The sequence below is a fragment of the Dendrobates tinctorius genome, unplaced genomic scaffold (genome assembly GCF_039654945.1).
Source record: "Dendrobates tinctorius isolate UK_male_01 unplaced genomic scaffold, ASM3965494v1 ptg000265l, whole genome shotgun sequence".
NCBI lineage: Eukaryota > Metazoa > Chordata > Amphibia > Anura > Dendrobatidae > Dendrobates > Dendrobates tinctorius.
This window is the reverse complement of record NW_027361932.1, coordinates 16,464,193-16,483,858: the sequence shown is the minus strand read 5'-3', so window position 1 is coordinate 16,483,858 and position 19,666 is coordinate 16,464,193. Positions and strand designations below refer to the sequence as shown.

Sequence of the window (19,666 nt, the reverse complement as noted above, 5' to 3'; positions counted from 1 at the left end):
CAGGGGGGTCTGGTTGCCAAATGGATAGCAGTTCTGACAGGAATTCTGTCATCGTGCGTACAAAAGGGGACAGAGCTTTGGGAGGAGTACTGTACCTAAAAGCAATAAATAGGACTGAGCTGAAATACTGGGCACAGCTGTGACTACATGTTATATAGTCGTGTTAATCTCCTCTCACTTCTTATAACCTACAAGTGTACAAAAATATTATATAGTCACCATGTGACTAGTGGGCCTGTGTAACTTCAAATGCCAGGGCTGAATTTTAGTCCCAGTCCGGCCCTGCCCACTAGTAACCCTGGCTCAATCTGAGTATGCACCATTAATAACCACTCTTTGTTTTCTATCACTAAGCCAGCTACCTACCCATCTACACACATTTTCCCCTAGCCCAAGCTTTCTCACCTTACTTACCAATCTTTTATGTGGGACAGTGTGAAATGCTTTAGAGAAGTCGAGATAAATGACATCCAATGATTCTCCTTGGTCCATTTGAGAGCTTACATCCTCATAGAAGCTGATCAGGTTAGTTTTTTCAGGAGCGATCCTTCATAAATCCATGTTGATATGGAGTTAAACATTTATTAACATTGAGATATTGCATAATGGTATCCCTTAGAAACCCTTCAAAAATGTTACCCACAACAGATGTTAAGCTTACCGGCCTATAGTTTCCAGGTTCCCTTTTACACCCCTTTTTGAATATTGGTACCACATTTGCTTGCCGCCAATCAAAAGGAACAGACCCTGTTTCTATAGAGTCTTTAAATATAAGGAATAGAGGCCTGTCTATCACATTACTTAACTCCCTTAATACTCGAGGGTGAATGCCATCAGGGCCTGGTGATTTGTCAATTTTAATCTTACTAAGGCAGTTCTACACTTCTTCCTGGGTTAGGCAGGTAATACTTAGTGGGGAGTTTACATTATCACTCTGCATTTCCCCTGGCAAATCCTTTTCCTGTGTGAACACTGTTGAGAAAAAAGTATTTAAAACATTTGCTTTTCCCACATCGCTCTCTATGATTTCACCCTCATTGTTCTTTAAAGGGCCGACACCATCAATTTTAATCATTTTACTGTTTATATAATTAACTCCACACACTTGTCCCACAATTATCTTCTGCAGTCACGCTGCCTTCGGACAGCTATGGGTGGGCAGAGATTTAAACCCTGAGAGGTTATTAATCATCTTAATGAAGAAATCAATGTTTCAAGCCATATCAATAATAAAGTACTTAAAAAATGTATTGCAGCATAATAAGTGTGTAAAATGTATAAGAGTGAGGCCAGGAGAAGAATTCATGTCACAACCGCGATGCAGCCGAGTAGCGCAGCGGCCAGGTGTTGCTGTAGTTTTTAAGTTTCATATTAAACAATCATTTGATTTTGTGGATGAAACAGCTGCTCTGTGTGCAAAATCTAGTAATTGTTATATAGGCAATCTAAAGTCACAGCAGCACTTGGCTGCAGCTGTTCTCGGCCTTACCGCAAGAGATAAAGTAAAAGCGTGTAAATAAAGTATAAAGGGATAATGAAATACCAAACTACTTCGCTCGGCTGCTCCCATCCTGGAGGAGTTTGGGAAAGCGACTTGAAGATAAGTCATCAAAGACTGACCTGTCACGATCTTCCTTGGTCTTATAGTTCCAGTATAAATTATTTAATCATGTATTACAGCAAGAAGGATTCATCCAACCAAATGGCTTTCTATTACTTATGTAACTATTTTTCTAAGAATTGTTTTGATTTCACACATATAATGATAAGAAGCAAATAACTTTCTTGACCTTGCATTCATAGAAGAGATATAAAATGTCAAATGGTGATGAAATGCAGTCCGGCTTCACAAAATGTCAAACTCTCGATATATGCCCCATGATTTACTATACTCTGAATCAGTAGTCCCCAATCCAACCCAACCTGTAGCATTGACATCACACCTGATGAAGGTATTAGAGAGATTGGTTCTCACACGTCTCCGTCCTCTAGTGAGCTCGGATATGGACCCTCTCCAGTTTGCCTACAGGCCGGGCATTGGTGTGGATGATGCCATTATCCACCTTCTAGATAGGACTCTCTCTCACCTGGAGAAACCTGGGAACACTGTGAGAATAATGTTCTTTGATTTCTCTAGTGCTTTTAACACCATACAGCCAGGTCTACTGAGAGACAAGCTGGGCCTTGTTGGTGTGGACCTCCAACTCTCCACCTGAATCCTTAACTACCTCACGAACCGACCTCAGTTTGTAAAGGTTCGGGACAGTGTGTCAGACACAGTGATCTGCAATACAGGGGCACCTCAAGGTACAGTTCTTGCCCCTTTTCTCTTCACACTGTACACTGCGGATTTTAGGTGCAACTCATCTAGCTGCTACTTGCAGAAGTATTCTGATGACTCTGCAATAGTAGGCCTCATCACAGGAGGAGATGAAAGAGAGTACAGAGATACTAACCAAGCTTTTGTGGAGTGGTGTCAGAGGAACCACCTTAGGATTAATGCCGGGAAGACCAAGGAATTGGTGGTGGACTTTCGCAAGGGCAAAAATCCACCAGTAGTGGTGAACATTCAGGGAAATGACATTGAGATAGTCGACACCTATAAGTACCTTGGTGTGATCCTCGATAATAAGCTTGACTGGGCCCATCACTTGGATGCAGTGTACAGGAAGGGCCAAAGCAGGCTTTATCTGCTCAGAAGGCTGAGAGCCTTCGGAGTTAGAGGGGCACGCCTTGCATCCTTCTTCAACTCTGTTGTGGCATCAGTCATCTTCTTTGGTGTGGCGTGCTGGGGTAGTGGCATATCAACCAGGGACAGGAATAGGCTGGACAAACTGATTAGAAGGGCCAGCTCTGTCCTGGGATGCCCCCTTGACCCAGTTCAGGAAGTAGGCGACAGGAGGATACTGGCCAAGGTGAGCTACATGGTGCAGAATGATTCCCATCCCATGCATGAGACCATGACAAAGATGTGCAGTACTGTCAGTGACCGGCTACTTCATCCTAAATGTGAGAGGGAGCGCTATCGAAAGTCCTTCCTTCCTGCTGCAGTTAGGCTGTATAACCAGCACTGTCCAAAACGGAGAACGACCCAAACAGTGAACTTATAGATCCAAAGTTGTGACAGTCCGGTTACATTTTTTTTTCATATATGTACCTACCTACTGTCAATGTAATGTCTTTTATGCATCTGTATCTGTACTTGTTCCTGCCTTGCTGCTGTAATGCTCTGAATTTCCCCATGGTGGGATGATTAAAGGATTATCTCTTTTTTAAGTGAAAACAGGAAACAACTAAAACAAGAAGTACCCACTGGCTAAGACTATGTTCACACGCATGTTTACAGATACCTGCCGGGTCGTGTACTTAATTAGCTAGTATTGTGCACCTATCATAGTCTTTGCAATAGGACAATTAGACGATACAGTTGTGCTCAAAAAATTACATACTCCAGCAGAACTTTTGCTTAATTGGCCTTTTTTCCTAGAATATGAATGATAACACCAAAACTTTTTTCCACTCATGGTTAGTGGTTGGGTGAAGCCATTTATTTTCATACTAATGTGTTTTCTCTTTTCAAATCATAATGACAACCCAAAACATCCAAATGACCCTGATCAAAAGGTCACATACCCCATTTCTTAATACCGTGTATAGACCCCTCTAACAACAATGACAGCTTGAAGTCTTTTGTGGTACTTATGGATGAGGTTCTTTATTTTCTCAGATGGTAAAACTGTCCATTCTTCTTGGCAAAAAGACTCCAGTTCCTGTAAATTCCTGGGCTGTCTAGCATGAACTGTGCACTTGAGATCTCCCCAGAGATTGAGGTCAGGAGACTGAGAACCTTCACTTTGTTCTGCTGTAGCCAATGTTTGGTCGACGTCCAAGTACGTCCCATGCGCAGCTTCCGGGCTGATGATTGCAAATTTGCCTCCAGTATTTGCAGATAACATGCTGCATTCATCTTTCCTTCAACTCTGACCAAGTTTCCTGTGCCTTCGTAGCTCACACATCCTCAAAACATCAGCGATCCACCTTCGTGCTTAATTGTTCCTTGTTGACCGCTATCCAAATGTAACGTTCATGGTTGTGGCCAAAAAGTTGAATTTTGGTCTCATCACTCCAAATTACTTTGTTCCAGAAGTTTTGAGGCTTGTCTCCTTGATGTTTTGCATATCGTAGGAGAGATACTTTGTGGCATTTGCGCAGTAATGGCTTTCATTCGGCAACACGACCATGCAGCCCATTTTTTTTCAAGTGCTGCTCATTTCTGTAATGGTAGGTGAGCACAGCCGATGACAGATACCTACCTGCAGGGATGAATGTACCCTTGGCAGATGTTATGCATCTGTGCTAATAAATAGGACAGGTGCCCAATATCTGCCAATCAAGGCTGCCACCAGGAATTTCAGGGCCCCATAGAAGCACCATTTTTGGTCCCCCTTGAGACTGCTCCTAGGCTCAACCCCAGTTCCGCCTCCACCCCTCAAACCTTCCACAGTCCCACCGTCCTTTGTTGGAAAAATTTCACTTCTGCACCACATCCTCACATTAACAGTTCCCATAAAACACCAGCTCACATACATTGCCATCAGCTTTTGTTTTGGCCAAAAGATTTTTGAAGTCACTGCCATGACAAGGTAGACTCTTTTGGCCTGGCCCTAACTCTACCCTATTAAAAATTTCAAGACGCTTATTAGGTATATTTTTCATTATTTTTCTTTAAGGGAATGTGTCACATACATTTTTTAAAATGACCAATAATACCACATACAAGGGAAAAATACCATCACACCATGGCCAGACCACATATTACCACCACATTGTGACGAAATAATACCACATACAAGGAATAAATACCACCACATCATGGCCAAACCACATATTACCACCACAGAGTGACCAAATAATACCATATACAAGGAATGCCGGCACACCATGACCAGATCACATATTACCACCACATAGTGATCAAATAATAACACATACAAGGAACAAATACCGCTACGCCATGACCAGATAACATATTATCCCCACATAGTGACCAAATAATACCACATACAAGGAACAAATACAGCCACACCATGACCAGACCACATATTACCACCACATAATGACTGAATACTACAATATTGATCGTTTATAAAAAACACAACATTAATATTACCATAAATGCCATTATAAACAGAAGCTCTGTACACAGTACACAGTGTATAGTGTCAGTGTACAGGTAAGGCTAGTTTCACACTAGCGTTTATGAGCGCAGCGACGGCCTGCGCACGGCCGCCGCTAAGCCCCGCCACCTGCCGCGCCCCCCGCCGGTAGCTCCGCCCACCGGCGCACGATGCTGCATGCGCCCTGCGTCCCCTATCTTTATCACAGGGGGCGCAGGCCGTGCGCAGTATGCGTTTGGCGGCGCATGCGTCCTTTTGACGGTGCGCCGACCTGCGCCAAACGCAACCTGCTGCAGTTTGGTTGCGTCGACGCACCGTCAAAAAGGCGCATGCGCCGCCAAACGCATACTGCGCACGTCCTGCGCCCCCTGTGGATAAAGATAGGGGACGCAGGGCGCATGCAGCGTCGTGCACCGGTGGGCGGAGCTACCGGCGGGGGTGCGGCAGGGGGCGGGGCTTAGCGGCGGCCGTGCGCAGGCCGTCGCTGCGCTCATAAACGCTAGTGTGAAACTAGCCTAACACACTGACTCACCAGTGACGTGTCTAGTTGAAGTGCTTCATCTTCGCTTTTATTCTTCATCCAGCTTAGACTGCCATCACTTCTTCAAGCCAGGACTCATCTGTCACAAATCTTTTAGGTGTCTGCTGAAATTTAAATGTTGTTTTTTTCCTTTTGGTCCACCAAGAGTTAATATCAGTCTCTTGCTGGCAGTTCTTTTAGGGTGGCCAGCTGATGTTGGTTAGTAACCTCTCCCACTTCCCTTTAAATAATCACAGGATCGTGATGCTAGCATCCTTGCCGGCCAGTGCATTAGCCAGGGTCAATAGAGGTGACAGTCAGGGAGTAGGCACGTGACAGCGGTGGGGGGAAGGACCCGCATAGGGCGTTAGGAGAGCTTAGGGCACAGGTTGGTGTCAGGAGGTGCCTTCCTCTCCCTTTTCCATCCCATCGTATTGATATGCTGTGTCGTTCGCTGTACTTACCCGTATTCAAGCACATCATCTCTGCAGAAAATAACACTTTTAGCTAGAGTAAAAAAAAGTTAGATAAAAAAAGTGACATAGTGCCGCCCTGCACAGTAACAGGAATCCACCTCAATTCATCGTTTGCTCTCCCCCATCTTCAATACAGCATCATTTGCTCTCTCACCCACAATTCATCATTATTTGTGCTCACCCACCTTCAATTCATCATCATTTGCTCTCCCGACCCTCAAGTGATCATCATTTGCTGTTCACCACTCCACAGTCTCAATTCATAACCATTTGCTGTTCCCCACCCCAGTCTCAATTCATAATCATTTGCTCTCCTCCACCCCAATACAGCATCATTTTCTCTTTCTCACTGTCAATACTCTGTCATTTACTCTCCCCCTCTCCACCCCAATTCATCATTATTTGCTCATTCCCACCATCAATTAATGATTTGCTCTCCCCAGCCCCAATAGATCATTATTTGCGCTCCTCCACCCTCAATTCATCATTTTTTCTCCCCTACACCGCACCCTCAAGTCATCATTTGCTGTTCCCCACCCTGTTTCAATTCCTAAACATTTGCTGTTCCCTACACCCCAGTATCAACACATAATCATTTGCTGTTCTCCACCGGTCCAGTTTCAATTCATAATCATTTGCTGTGAGATCAGTGCGACCAGATGACAATGATGGAAGTTGTATTCAGCAGCAGATGTGTAACTCCTGTATAATATAAAGAATTAAATAAAAAAAATGTTGTGGACTCCCATGCAATTTTCATAACCAGCAGAGGGAAAGCCCACTGCTGGGGGCTATTGTTAATAATCTGATAAAAGGAGCAATATACCAAAACGTTCCCAGGCTTTTAATAACAGCTCACAGCTGTTTGTTTGGCCTTTACTATTAGTGAATTTATGGGCTGAGGGCTGATGTTGGTAGCCTGTTAGGTATGCAAAACAGAAGCCGCGGAGACACCATCACATGTTTCTCAACGCAAGCAATGACTAGCCAGGTCTTTCCCCGGGAAAGAATAACCACGGGAAGGGCAGTCTCCAATGAAGGAAACCACCTATGCCAAAACATGGTATCCATCCACAGACAGCTGTTTCGGGGTATTTGCCCCTCATCAGTGTGGAGTAGGAAACTGGCTAGTAGGAGCAATGCCTAGTAGAAGACTGTGTAAAATGAGGATGATTGACCTCATGGAGATCAACATCCAACACTGCGGAGACACCATCACGTGTTTCTCAACGCAGTGATTCTAGAGCACTGCCCCCATCCCTTGTGGGAAATATGCAAAACAGAAGCCGCAGAGACACCATCACATGTTTCTCAACGCAAGCAATGACTAGCCAGGTCTTTCCCCGGGAAGGAATAACCACGGGAAGGGCAGTCTCCAATGAAGGAAACCACCTATGCCAAAACATGGTATCCATCCACAGACAGCTGTTTCGGGGTATTTGCCCCTCATCAGTGTGGAGTAGGAAACTGGCTAGTAGGAGCAATGCCTAGTAGAAGACTGTGTAAAATGAGGATGATTGACCTCATGGAGATCAACATCCAACACTGCGGAGACACCATCACGTGTTAGGGGGAGCAAAATATCTGTCTCCTTTCCAGGCTATCAATATCAACCCACAGCTGTCTGTTTAGCTTTTGGTGGTTTGAATTTACAGGGGAACACATTATTTTTTTTCTGTGGTCCCCCTTAAGTTCACCAGGAAAGGCTAAGCAAACAACTGTTGTATGACAACCTGACGAACACTACACAACTCACGTATGCCACTACATTATAAAATTCGCATACCAGGAACAGTAGATTAGTTCCAAAAAGGGGGCACTTGGTTGGCATTGCCACTGTTAAGGAGCTCTGCAAATGCGACATGACGCACGCAGACCATTCCATCAAAGTCTGCATTCCAAAACATCCCTACTTCCCTTCTGAGCCCCGGCGTGCGCCCAAACAGTAGTTTTCTCCCACATATGGGATATCCGGATACTCAGGCACCGGCGGCTGAAGGCAGCTCTCATTGTTTATACCAAAGAAGATGACGGTCACAAGGGGGCATTATCTACGTCTGGAGGAGAGAAGGCTTTTCCACCAACACAGAAGAGTATTCTTTACTGTTAGGGCAGTAAGAATCTGGAATTCCTTGCCTGAGGAGGTGGTGATGGCGAACTCAGTCGAGAGGTTCAAGAGAAGCCTGGATGTCTTCCTGGAGTGTAACAATATTGTATCTTACAGTGATTAGGTTCTTTGGAAGGATGTAGATCTGGGGATTTATTCTGACTGAATATAGGCTGAACTGGATGGACAAATGTCTTTTTTTGGCCTTGCTAATTATCTTACTATGTTACATCCCTCTTGTCCTTGTACTTGACCCCCAGCAACTCTGCTGTCACCCCTTCTGAGCATCTGCCCAATTAGCGTTTTTGGGAGGCCTCTCTCATTTTTGCGGACAGTAACATAGGCTGTGGTACCTCGCCTAGAGAGGGTTTTAAAGAGTGGGATGCTGGTATAAAAGTTATCCGTGTAGAGGTGATAACCTTTATCCTTCCTTCCCTTCATAAACTCTAAATCTGTGGGTGTACCCTGAGGTACTCTTACACAGCTTATACAGTAGAGTTTAATTCCGTACCTGGCCCTTACTGGGCAGGTACTGACGAAATTTGAGCCTCTCCTTAAAATAAATTAAGGACTCATCCACAGTCCCTTGTCCCTTTGGGGCACGTACCCTTCAGCAAACTTTTTGTTGAAGTGTTCAATAACCGGCCGAACTTTGAATAGATGGTCAAAGTTGGGGTCATCTTGTGGGGGACACTGTGCATTATCGGTATAATGCAGAAATTTGTGGATGGCCTCAAAACATGTCCGGGCCATGACCATTCAGAACACTGGAGTGTTGTATAAAACATTGCCGAAGTTCTGGCTTCTTGAAGATCCCCATGTGAAGGACCAGGCCCCAAAACTGCATCATTTCAACTGCGTCTACAGGAGACCAGTTAGAAAATGATGAAGAGGGGTTTTGTGCCAAAAATTGATGAGCATACAAATTAGTTTGACCCACCATGAGGTTAACAAAATCCTCAGAGAAAAAGACTTTGAAAAAGTCTAGTTCTGTGAGGCCGGAGCTGTCAAACTGGATTCCTTATTCTGCTACAAAATCAGGAATCATTAGCACATAATTTTCAGGGGGCGAGGTCCATACGGGGTCCATAATGGGGGCGCTGCTTCATTTTCTCTCCTGGGATGTCTTTGTGGTGGTTCAGCAGGACCTGAGGATGAAGAGGAAGAGGATGAGGACGAATCTGAAAAATAAAGCAATGTGGGATCCTCTCCCTCGCTATCAGTCTCGGAGGCAAGGAAAACAAATGCCTCCTCCACTGAATAGCGTTGTCGGGACGAGCGGGACGACTTTTTTATGAATATGATGATTGTGTTAGTACTTTATTTAACTGTTTGTGTGTGTGTGGTTGTGAGATAGTGCTTGGTGTAAACTTATTTGTCTGAAAAGAAAAAGCTAAAAGAAAAAAAAACAGCAACCAGGGAGGAAAAAAATGTCAGTGAAAAGTGTAAAACATCAGGCACGAGCTCTGATGAGTGAATTGTGTCACTAATCAAAGCTTGGCGGCTGCTGAACGTGCGCATGGAGGTGGCGCAAGTGGGGGTGAGAAAGAAAAGTGGAAAATAGCAGGCACGAGCCCTGATGAGTGAACTGTGTCACTAATCAAAGCTTGGCGGCTACTGGATTTGCGCACGGGGGGTGGCGCAAGGGGGGTGAGAAAGAAAAGTGGAAAACAGCAGGCATGAACTCTGACGAGTGAACTGCATCACTAATCAAAGCTATGTGGCTGCTGGGTGTGCGCACGGACGTGGCACATAAGGGGTGAAAAAGAAAAGTGGAGGACAGCGAGCATGAGTGTTGATCGGTCAGCTGCGGCAACAATCAACGCTCAGCGGCTGCTAAATGAGCACATGGAGGTGGCGCAAAGGGGGTGGAGGGGGGTAAAAAGAGTGGGAAAGGGAAGGGGGGATGGGAGGGATTGGTACTACAAAATTCCAGTAATTGTCTAGTCTCTAACATCATGTCCTCCCTCTATCGAAAACAGAATCTGACAAAAACTGAACTTTGTGTTTCCTCCCTCTACTAACCTAACTCAGACCAGAGCGTGCGGCTACATATATTTTTATGCAGCCACACACTCCGGTCCCAGTGCCGGCGGCAGTGCCAGGTTTTCATGCGAGAGACTCACACGAGAATCGTGTGAGTCTCTCGCAAATGAGTATGAGCCCTAAGCCTCCTTACCTTTCCATGCCAGAGTCAGTATATCACTCTCCACAAGGAGAAACATTACCCCTTGGACCTCGATAGTGACTTGTAGGATTGCTCCTTCCAACAGGTGGCGCTATGCAGTTCAAGTCCTCTTCCTCTCTGAAGAGGCAATTTGCATATTACATTTCCCAGAGGAGCATTGCATGGCGAATAAGCCACCTTACCTTGGCATGCCAGAGCCGGTATGTCACTCTCCGCAAGGAGAAACACTACCCCTTAGACCTCAATCCAGAGCCTCTCAACTCAACTAGCCAAATCAGTTCTCATACTTTGCACTGATGTGGCTAATAGCCAGAAACACATTGCTTCTCGGCCTTTTGGCTAAGATGAAGCGTAGTATCTTTCGAAAAGGTGGTCTGCTCCTATCACCCTAGTACATTGACACACTAATACACACCGGGTTGGTGCACTTGGTAGTATGCCAGGTGGCTCATATATTCATCTGCTGGAAACCATAGCCCCCCAGCATCAAAGTCATTGGGCTGAGGAAGTGTGAGGGCTTATGGCGCAATGTGTCCCAGGAGTTGGTCACCCTGGTGGGAATCCGAGCTTACTTGGAGTGAGATCCCAAGTCTTGGACTCCATACGACGCCGCACCTGGCCTTTCATACTTTCTTGAGCAACCCCCCCATTCCTGACCTTCGGGTCAGGATGGGTAATTTTTATAAACCTGGTGAAAGGTCCGGTCAGCTTTGAGCTGAGAAACCAACATGAAACAGGGCTCCCAGCTCCACTAGAGTGAGAGTCTGGTTGAATACTGGGAGCACGAAAATGGCTCTTCCCCGGCCTCAGCTAGGGAAAGCATTGAAGATACCTGAACCTCGCTGTGGCCTTCTGGCTCGGAGGGACGGGGATGGTTTATTGGGGACTCTCTCCTCCGGGAATGGTCCACATGAATCCTCACTTTGTGCGCTGTTTTGGTGTGACTTCGGTCACATTTTTCAGAGCCTTAGATGTTGCTTCAATCAAAAAATAGCCCAAAACACCATGTCTGCAAACTGAGAATCTGATTTGGGTTTTATGCTAAGTCATATTGCAAGACTTGTTAAAGAGTCAGGAGTGACTTTTAAGACTGCTGCTTCCAACACGTGGTGCTACAGAGTTTAAGTCCTCTTCCTCTCTGTAGAGGCAATTTGTATATCCGATCACTTACTCGATCATGTCACCTACACGTCAAAAACATTTCTAGAATTAGACCTTTTCTCACCTTTGACTCTGCAAAAACGCTTACTGTTGCTCTTAGTTTTCATTTGGACTATTGCAAATCTCTACTAATCAGTCTCCCTCATACTAAACTCGCCTCTCTTTAATCTGTCTTGTCAGGATTATATTCCTCTTCAACACTACACTGTTGCCTCTTCCTGTGCCGGTCATTGCACTGGTTGCCCAGCCACTACAGAGTCCAATATAAACTTACCACTCTCACCCACAAAGCGCTCCACAATTCTGCACCACCCTACATCTCTTCCCTGATCTCTATCACCCTACCTGTGCCCTCTGTTCTGCAAATGACCTAAGGCTAACATCCACAAAAATCCGAAACCTCTCCCATCTCCAAGACTTTTCGCAAGCTAAGCCACTTCTCAGGAACGCACAGTTTTGGGTGTGCACTAAAAACGCACTCCTTTAGACTGACGTATTGCCTCACCTCATGTAACTATTCCAGTTTTGCCCTTTCAAATCTGGTCCCTCGTAGCATCTGTTTACACACCCTCCATGCACTTAAGAGCAGTTTGCATCTACACTTAGGGTCCCGTTACATTTAGCGATGCACCAGCGATCCCGACAACGATACGACCCGGTCAGGATTGCTGGTGAATCGCTAAACGGTCGCTAGTGAGCTGCCAAACAGGCAGATCTCACTGATGCTGCAGCGGTCGCTCTTACCTGTCAGACGGCAGCTCTGATGACGACTTCCTCCCGTGTCCATGAGTCGCTCGTCAGCGCCAGCAGGAAGCCGACGACGAGAAATGGACCAGGACGATCTCGAGCGATCAGCGATATCCAAGGATTTTTTTTTACCATTTACTCGATTTCCTCATAGATTGTATGCCTCATGGTATCTGTTGAATTATGTGTTTTCTCTGTTATGTTTTTATTGTCTGTTTGAAAAGTTGCCTCTAATGTGAAGTGTCACGGAATATGTTGGTGCTATAGAAATAAAAATTATTATTCCATGCAAATGCTAATGTTAGATACTTCCAATCCGGTATGTTCAGATTAGAACCAGAGCTATAATCATTTAATTCTTAACATTCATTTTTGGTTTTCCAGTTTGACTTTGCTGATTCTGATTGTAAATCAGGCTAAATTGTCCAATTATGTGATAGGTAAGAGATTTCAACACAAACTACTTACCTTTGAAAGATGTCACATGGCAAGCAGACTCCCAGAAGTAAGCTGCAATCTGTGCTAGTCTTATTGCCTACACTGCGGGTGCTCACACAACGTACGTGTGAGTGGGTTCTCTGAAATCTGTATTGGCATAGGCTGACCGGTACAGAGCCGAGTGAATGGACAGGTTGGAGATTAGGCTGCTGTTTACTTCATTCTTTAGGGACAATGAACCTTTAAGTTTCAGGTATTTAAAGAGTTCATCAGGGAATTTTATTATTTTTCTAAATGGGCTAAGAACCAACCATTTTGCAGCCCTGCATCTGGTGGCCAAAACATAGAAATCATGGCCATTAAAAGCTGAATTTGGGATTACTTTTTAACCTTTACTAATTGAATCAGTGAATATTCAGCAAGTAAACACAACAGGGAATCTGTCACCAGGATTTTGCTACCCTGTCTGAGAGCAGCATGATGTAGGGGCATGATCCCAGCTATGTACCACTAACTGGGCTGCTAGCTTCAGTTTTGATAAAATGTCTGTTTTATATGCTGCAGATCTACCAGCTCTCTGTATGCTGAGCTCTGTATAACCCTGCCCACACCACTGATTGGCAGCTTTGTGTACACTGTGCATAGGCAGCCAGAGGTGGGGATGAGATTATACAGAGCCTGATAAAACAGTGATTTTATTAAAACTACAGCAATCAGGCCAGTAAGTGACACATCACTGGAATCAGTGTCTCTGGTCTTACATTATGAAGCTCTCAGATTAGGTGGCAAAATCGGGAGACATATTCCCTTTAATATTTTTTTACTTACATCTTTGAACATTACATTAATATTTTAATTTTTTCTTTTCACAGATTTGGAGACTAATAACAAATTTTCTGTACTTCGGACAGCTGGATTTCAGTTTTCTTTTCAAAATGATTTTTACGTATCCTTACATTGTAGTAGGTATCCACCCTCTAAATATGGACATGAGAATGTATGTTGCTGTCTTTCATAATGTCACAATATAGAAGTCACAAAGCGAAAGACATTGTTACTTTGGTTGTTAATTTCCTTTACAGATATTTCTTCTATCCAGGTACAGATATTGCAGGATGTTGGAAGAAACGTCCTTTAGGGGGCGCACAGCAGATTTTGTATTCATGTTTCTCTTTGGAGGACTCATCATAACAGTATCCTTTTTGTTTTAAATTGTCACAGATATTGAAAATCTTTAAAAAAAAAACCCAAAAAAACTCAAATCTAAGAAATGTCTATACAGCTCTGGCAAAAATTAAGAAACCACTGCAAAGTTTTCAGTTTGTCTGATTTTTCTCTTTATAGGTATATTTGAGAAAAATGTAAATTGCTTTTATTCTATAAACTACTGACATGTCTTCGAATTTCCAAGCAATAAATTTTGGATTTATTTTCAGAAAACTGAGAAATGGTCAAAAGAACAAAAAATGCAGTGCTTGCAGACCTCAAATAATGCTAAGAAAACAAATTCATAATCATTTAAATCATTTAGAAACAACAATACTAATGTTTTAACTCAGGAAAAGTTCAGAAATCAATATTTTGTGGAATAACCATGATTTTTAGTCACAGCTTTCATGCGCCTTGGCATGCTTTCCAACAGTCTTTCACACTGCTTTTCGGTGACATTATGCCACTCCTGGTACAAAAATGTAAGCAGTTCTTCTTTGATGGCTTGTGACTATCCATCTTCCTCTTGATTCCATCCAGAGGTTTACAATGGGGTTCAGGTCTGTAGATTGGGCTGGCCATGACAGGGATTTGATGCGGTGGTCCTGATTGATTGAGCTAGCTGTATGGCATGGCGCATTGTCCTGCTGGAAAAAACAGTCCTCAAAATATTGCCTGAGCAGAAGGAATCAACTGTTTTTCCAGGACAACCTTGTATGCGGCTTGATTCATACGTCCTTCGCAAAGATTAACCTGCCCAGTTACAGCATTGCTTGAAGCATCCCCAGATCATCACCGATCCTCCACCAAATTTCACAGTGGGTGCAAAACACTGTGCCTTGTACACCTCTCCAGGTCTCCGTCTAACCATTAGATGACCAGGTGTTGGGCAAAGCTGAAAATTAGACTCATCAGAGAAGATTATCTTACTCCAGTCCTCTATGGTCCAATCCTTATGGTATTTGGCAAACTCCAGCCTGGCTCTCCTTTGCTTCTCATTGATGAAAGGCTTTTTTCTAGCTTTACATGACTTGAGCCCTGCCTCTAGGAGCCTGCCATGAACTGTTCTTGCCATGCACTTCACCCCAGCTGCCATGTGCCATTGTAGGTCACTTGATGTCATCATGCGGTTGCTGAGTGATATTCGAATAAGATGATGGTCATCCCGGTCAGTGGAGAGTCGTTTTCGCCCTCTGCCGGTCTGTAGCTTTGTTGTCCCAAATGTCTGCTGCTTGACCTTGTTGTATTGGACTGCCGTCTTAGAAATTTTAAGGATGGAGGCAACATGACGCGCACTGTATCCCTCTGCTAGTAAAGCCAGAATTGAGCCCTTCTTTTCCTCACGCAAGACTTTTCTTTTCAACACCTTTGGCATGGTTAAAAGTTATTTTTTCATTTCTATTACTTTTGGGATATTTCTAGCACTTGTTTTGCCATCCAGCTTGTCCTACTGCAAGAGGATTGTGAACACCACAGCAGGGTTTTTTATACTTTCCTTCGTTAAATAAGATTTGGTTCAGGTGATCACCTAATCAGAAGCACATTAAGTAGAATGAGGTGTACTCTGGTTGGAATTCAACTGACACTGGAATGGAATGGCTGTCAGACATGTAGAGAAGCTGATTTTTATAACTATGCAGTGGTCTCAATTTTTGCCAGGGTTGTATAATAGTAAATGAGAAATAAGAAAGCTTCAATACTCTTAAAACCATATGGTGATCCAAGTTTTGGCTAGTTGAAAAGCTTGTGGTGAGGTTTTTCTGCCTTAAGGGACTTTAAAATGCAGCTGTATTACCTCAGTGTAAGCTGGTGTTAGACCAGTAGCACATTACTAGGACAGTGCTCACATGTAGGCAATCCCCGGATGTGTTGCGGCTGTCAAACATATGAGGGACATGCAGCTGCGGGGACTCAAACATATTATTCGAGCACACCGAAGGCACTCTTAGCACACGATCATGATCAGATAACACCTTATGGAAGCATCTTGGCATTCTCTTGATGAGCTTCAAGAGGTAATTACCGGAAATGGTCTTCCAACAGTCTTGAAGGAGTTCCCAGAGATGCTTAGCACTTGTTGGTCCTTTTGCCTTCACTCTGCGGTCCAGCTCACCCCAAACCATCTCGATAGGGTTCAGGTATGGTGACTGTGGAGGCCAGGTCATCTGGCATAGCACCCCATCACTCTCCTTCTTGGTCAAATAGGTAGTCATTTCCGGTGACTACCTCTTGAAGCTCATCAAGAGAATGCCAAGAGTGTGCAAAGCAGTAATCAAGCAAAAGGTGGTTACTTTGAAGAACCTAGAATATAAGCCATACAGTATTTTCAGTTGTTTCACACTTTTTTAATTATATAATTCCACATGTGTTAATTCATAGTTTTGATGACTTCAGAGTGAATCTACAATTTTCATAGTAATGAAAATAAAGAAAACTCTCTGAATGAGGTGTGTCCAAACTTTTGGTCTGTACTGTGTATATATATATATATATATATATATATATATTCTAACACTATGACTTATCTCAGCTAAGACAAAGCCTAGATCCTCAGGCTACATTCACACCATGGGCGTAGCCAGGATCAAACCTAGGGGGGGGGGGGGGGGAGGCAGAACCTCATACTGTTCCGCAGAACCTCATACTGCACACCTCAGCTGCTGCAGAAGCTCATACTGCACACCGCTACACTTGAAAATAAAGCCTGCACCTTAAGATGTGGTGGTGGTGATGAATGCAGTCTATTTATTCCAACTATCAATTGATGTTGATGTGTTACTGAAGACGAGCAATGCCTGTCCTGGGTGTCCTTTTGGGCAGCTATGAGGTGTACCTGACTGGTGCTAAAAAAGGAGTGTTAGTCTGTGTGCTACCCGGCTTTCATTCTTTTTGGTACAGATACGATATGGATAGACAGATATGGATAAATGGATACATAGAGCAGATTTCTAATCTGCTTTTGCTATTGAAAACATTATCTTTGAGCTCAAAAACCTTTCAGGTGATGCAGTTTTTTTAAAAAGCTGATTGGCTTTTGCAGCTGAAAAACGCTGTGTGTGAATGTAGCCTTAGATCAGGAATAGAACAGTCATTTATAGGACATTTCATAACTTTCCCAAACTCCTATGAAAAAATATTCTGCACATTCTGCATTGAATTACTGTACCCAATTTATTATATATTTTAGGAGTCGGTTCATTTTATACCGACTCCAACTCCACAGCCCTGGTGGGCGCCAAGTCATGTTTGGAGACCCCCAGATGTGCCTAAATATTGGAATGCCCCCAATTCTAACCCCCAACACAACTCTAATCCTAATCCCAACCCTAACCCTAACACAAACTTAACTCCAACCCTAATCCTAGCCCCAATCCAAACCCTAGCCCAACCCTAACCCTAGCTCTAACCCTAGCACAAATCCTAACGAAATGGTTTTTTTTAAAAAAAATATTTTTTACCTAAGGGGGTGATAAAGGGGGTTTGATTTACTTTTTTTTTTTTATTTTGATCACTGTGATAGACCCTATCACAGTGATCAAAATGAACCAATAGGAAAAATTTCCTATTGTTGCCGATCTTGGTTTGTGCACTGCGCATGCGCCTGTCATTTTCTTCCTGGAAGACAACGCCGACTGGGGGATGCAGGAGGGGGGTCCAGGGACACCGGAGATACCAGGTGGTTCGGGGGACCGCATTTCTCTCTCCTCTGATGTGCTAGATCATATCAGAGGAGAAATTAAATGGGAAATCTGATTTTTTTTTTTTTTGGGTTGTCGTTATTCTGGGAATAACAGTGATTGCAACACTGAATCATGTTCTCTGGGGTCTCACCTACCACCAGTAGCCGAGACCCCAGGGAGGCACTATAACCTTATTTCTCAGTGCCAATAAACTGTGGCCATTAAAAGGTATTTGCAAGACTCCCATCAGCCTGGACAGTAATCTGTGACCGCTTAACAGGTGGGCCTGAAAAACTCTTTACCTCCCAGCATTGCCAGGAGAGTCACAGGCCCCTCTTGTGCAGCAGTCACTCCGTGCTAAAAGACTAATACTGACTCTATTCAAATGCCTCTAGAACATGTGGTCGGGAACCCCCACGATCATGTTTCTCACCTATCCTGTGGATAATAAATGTTTGCAGTGGGATAAGCGCTCTTATAAATGATCCTTCTGTATAGCATTCTGTAGGTCAGAGAATACTCATCATGCAGTCTTTTTAGGCTTCTTTTGACTATACGGGTTCATGTGGCCATTGATTTCTCAGGAGCGTTTAGGTCCTCTTGAACCTTTACGTTTTCTTTAAGTATCAATACTGTAGCTATAAAAATAAATGTACATTAGTTCAGCAGCTAGTGATTTCTTTATTGAAATAGATCTAAATTTTCCAGTCCTGTCCTAAACAAGAAACAGGTGTTTGGTCTTTTTGTCAATCTCTACTTCATGGGCCAGGCTTTTACTCTAATGCTGCTATACATTTGGTGCCGCAGAAATCCTTCTGTTCATATCAATATTCTTGGCATTCTTACAGTCCAGGCACCTTACATGCCCTGGATACTCCTGGTTTTGTCCCTACTAGTTGGCAATTCCATCATTGTGGATGCACTAGGTAAGATATATGGCCTCCAAGTCCTCTTTTTTTTTTTTTCAGAGGTGGCCCTATTTTAGGCTGTACGTAAAATGTTTTTCTTCTGTTTCAGGCATTGCAGCTGGGCACATTTATTACTTTCTTGAGGATGTTTACCCAAACCAACCAGGAGGAAAGAAACTCTTAGTTACTCCGGAAATTCTGTAAGTATGAAAATGATGGGTCTTATATTCTATGTTGGTGAGAGTTGGGTTAATAGGAACTTCATGAAATAATAGAAACAAGCAGGAAAAAACCCTTTCAGTGTTACCATAGGGAAGTGATCCTTAAAAAAAAAAAAAAAAAAAGTGATGGCGTCCAGACCACTCATCACGAGCCCACTGAGGCAGCAGATTGGCTGCAGGGTGAAGTAACTGGTGGTTGGGCAATCACATCACTTCTGCTCCTGCAGAAACTGGAGCAGTGGTGGTGGGGAGGATTTGATTCATAAGTATTGCTTATTTTTTGTCTTTTTCATAAATATCTCTACTCTTTAATCATTACAAATGTAAAGAACCCATTTAGATCAGAATATCTTGAACTTGGTTTTCCATCATATAAAAACAATATGTGGGATGGAAATAAGGAGTTGTTCAGTAAGTGCATGTTACAAAAGACGTCATAATAATTGTGCAGGATTTCTTAAGGGAGGTACTAACATTACCTAGTGAAAGAATCATTTACTACCATCAGGAACTTTTCAGGGTATTACCATGAACTGCTTTGTCTGTGTGTCTTCCGCAGGAAACAGATACTTGATGAGCCTCACGTCGACCCCAATTACAACCCTTTACCAGAAGATATTGTGAACCAATGGGTCAATGGGCAGCCGCCTCATGTTGACTAAAGTAACAGTATTAAACCCAAATTTCCTACATATCTTAAAATAAACAATTTTTCTAAACTATGGGCTTGTGCATTTGAGTTAGGCAGTACTGTGAATCAGTTTTAAAGAAGCCCTACTCCCATCAAAGTTTTTATCACCTTAATATATTGCATTCATCATATTATATAGCACT

General features: G+C 43.5%; 1 protein-coding gene across 1 annotated transcript in view; it reads left to right on the top strand.

Moving 5' to 3' along the window:
• Window positions 1-19,554, top strand: part of DERL3 (derlin 3) — a 33,709-nt gene extending 14,155 nt beyond the window's left edge. The window contains exons 3-7 of the mRNA XM_073559166.1: window positions 13,687-13,760; window positions 13,914-14,007; window positions 18,434-18,629; window positions 18,721-18,811; window positions 19,392-19,554. Of these exons, the coding sequence (XP_073415267.1) occupies window positions 13,687-13,760; window positions 13,914-14,007; window positions 18,434-18,629; window positions 18,721-18,811; window positions 19,392-19,494 (558 nt within the window). The 3' untranslated portion in view covers window positions 19,495-19,554. The remainder of the gene's footprint in view (window positions 1-13,686; window positions 13,761-13,913; window positions 14,008-18,433; window positions 18,630-18,720; window positions 18,812-19,391) is intronic.
• The last annotated feature ends 112 nt before the right edge of the window (window positions 19,555-19,666 follow it).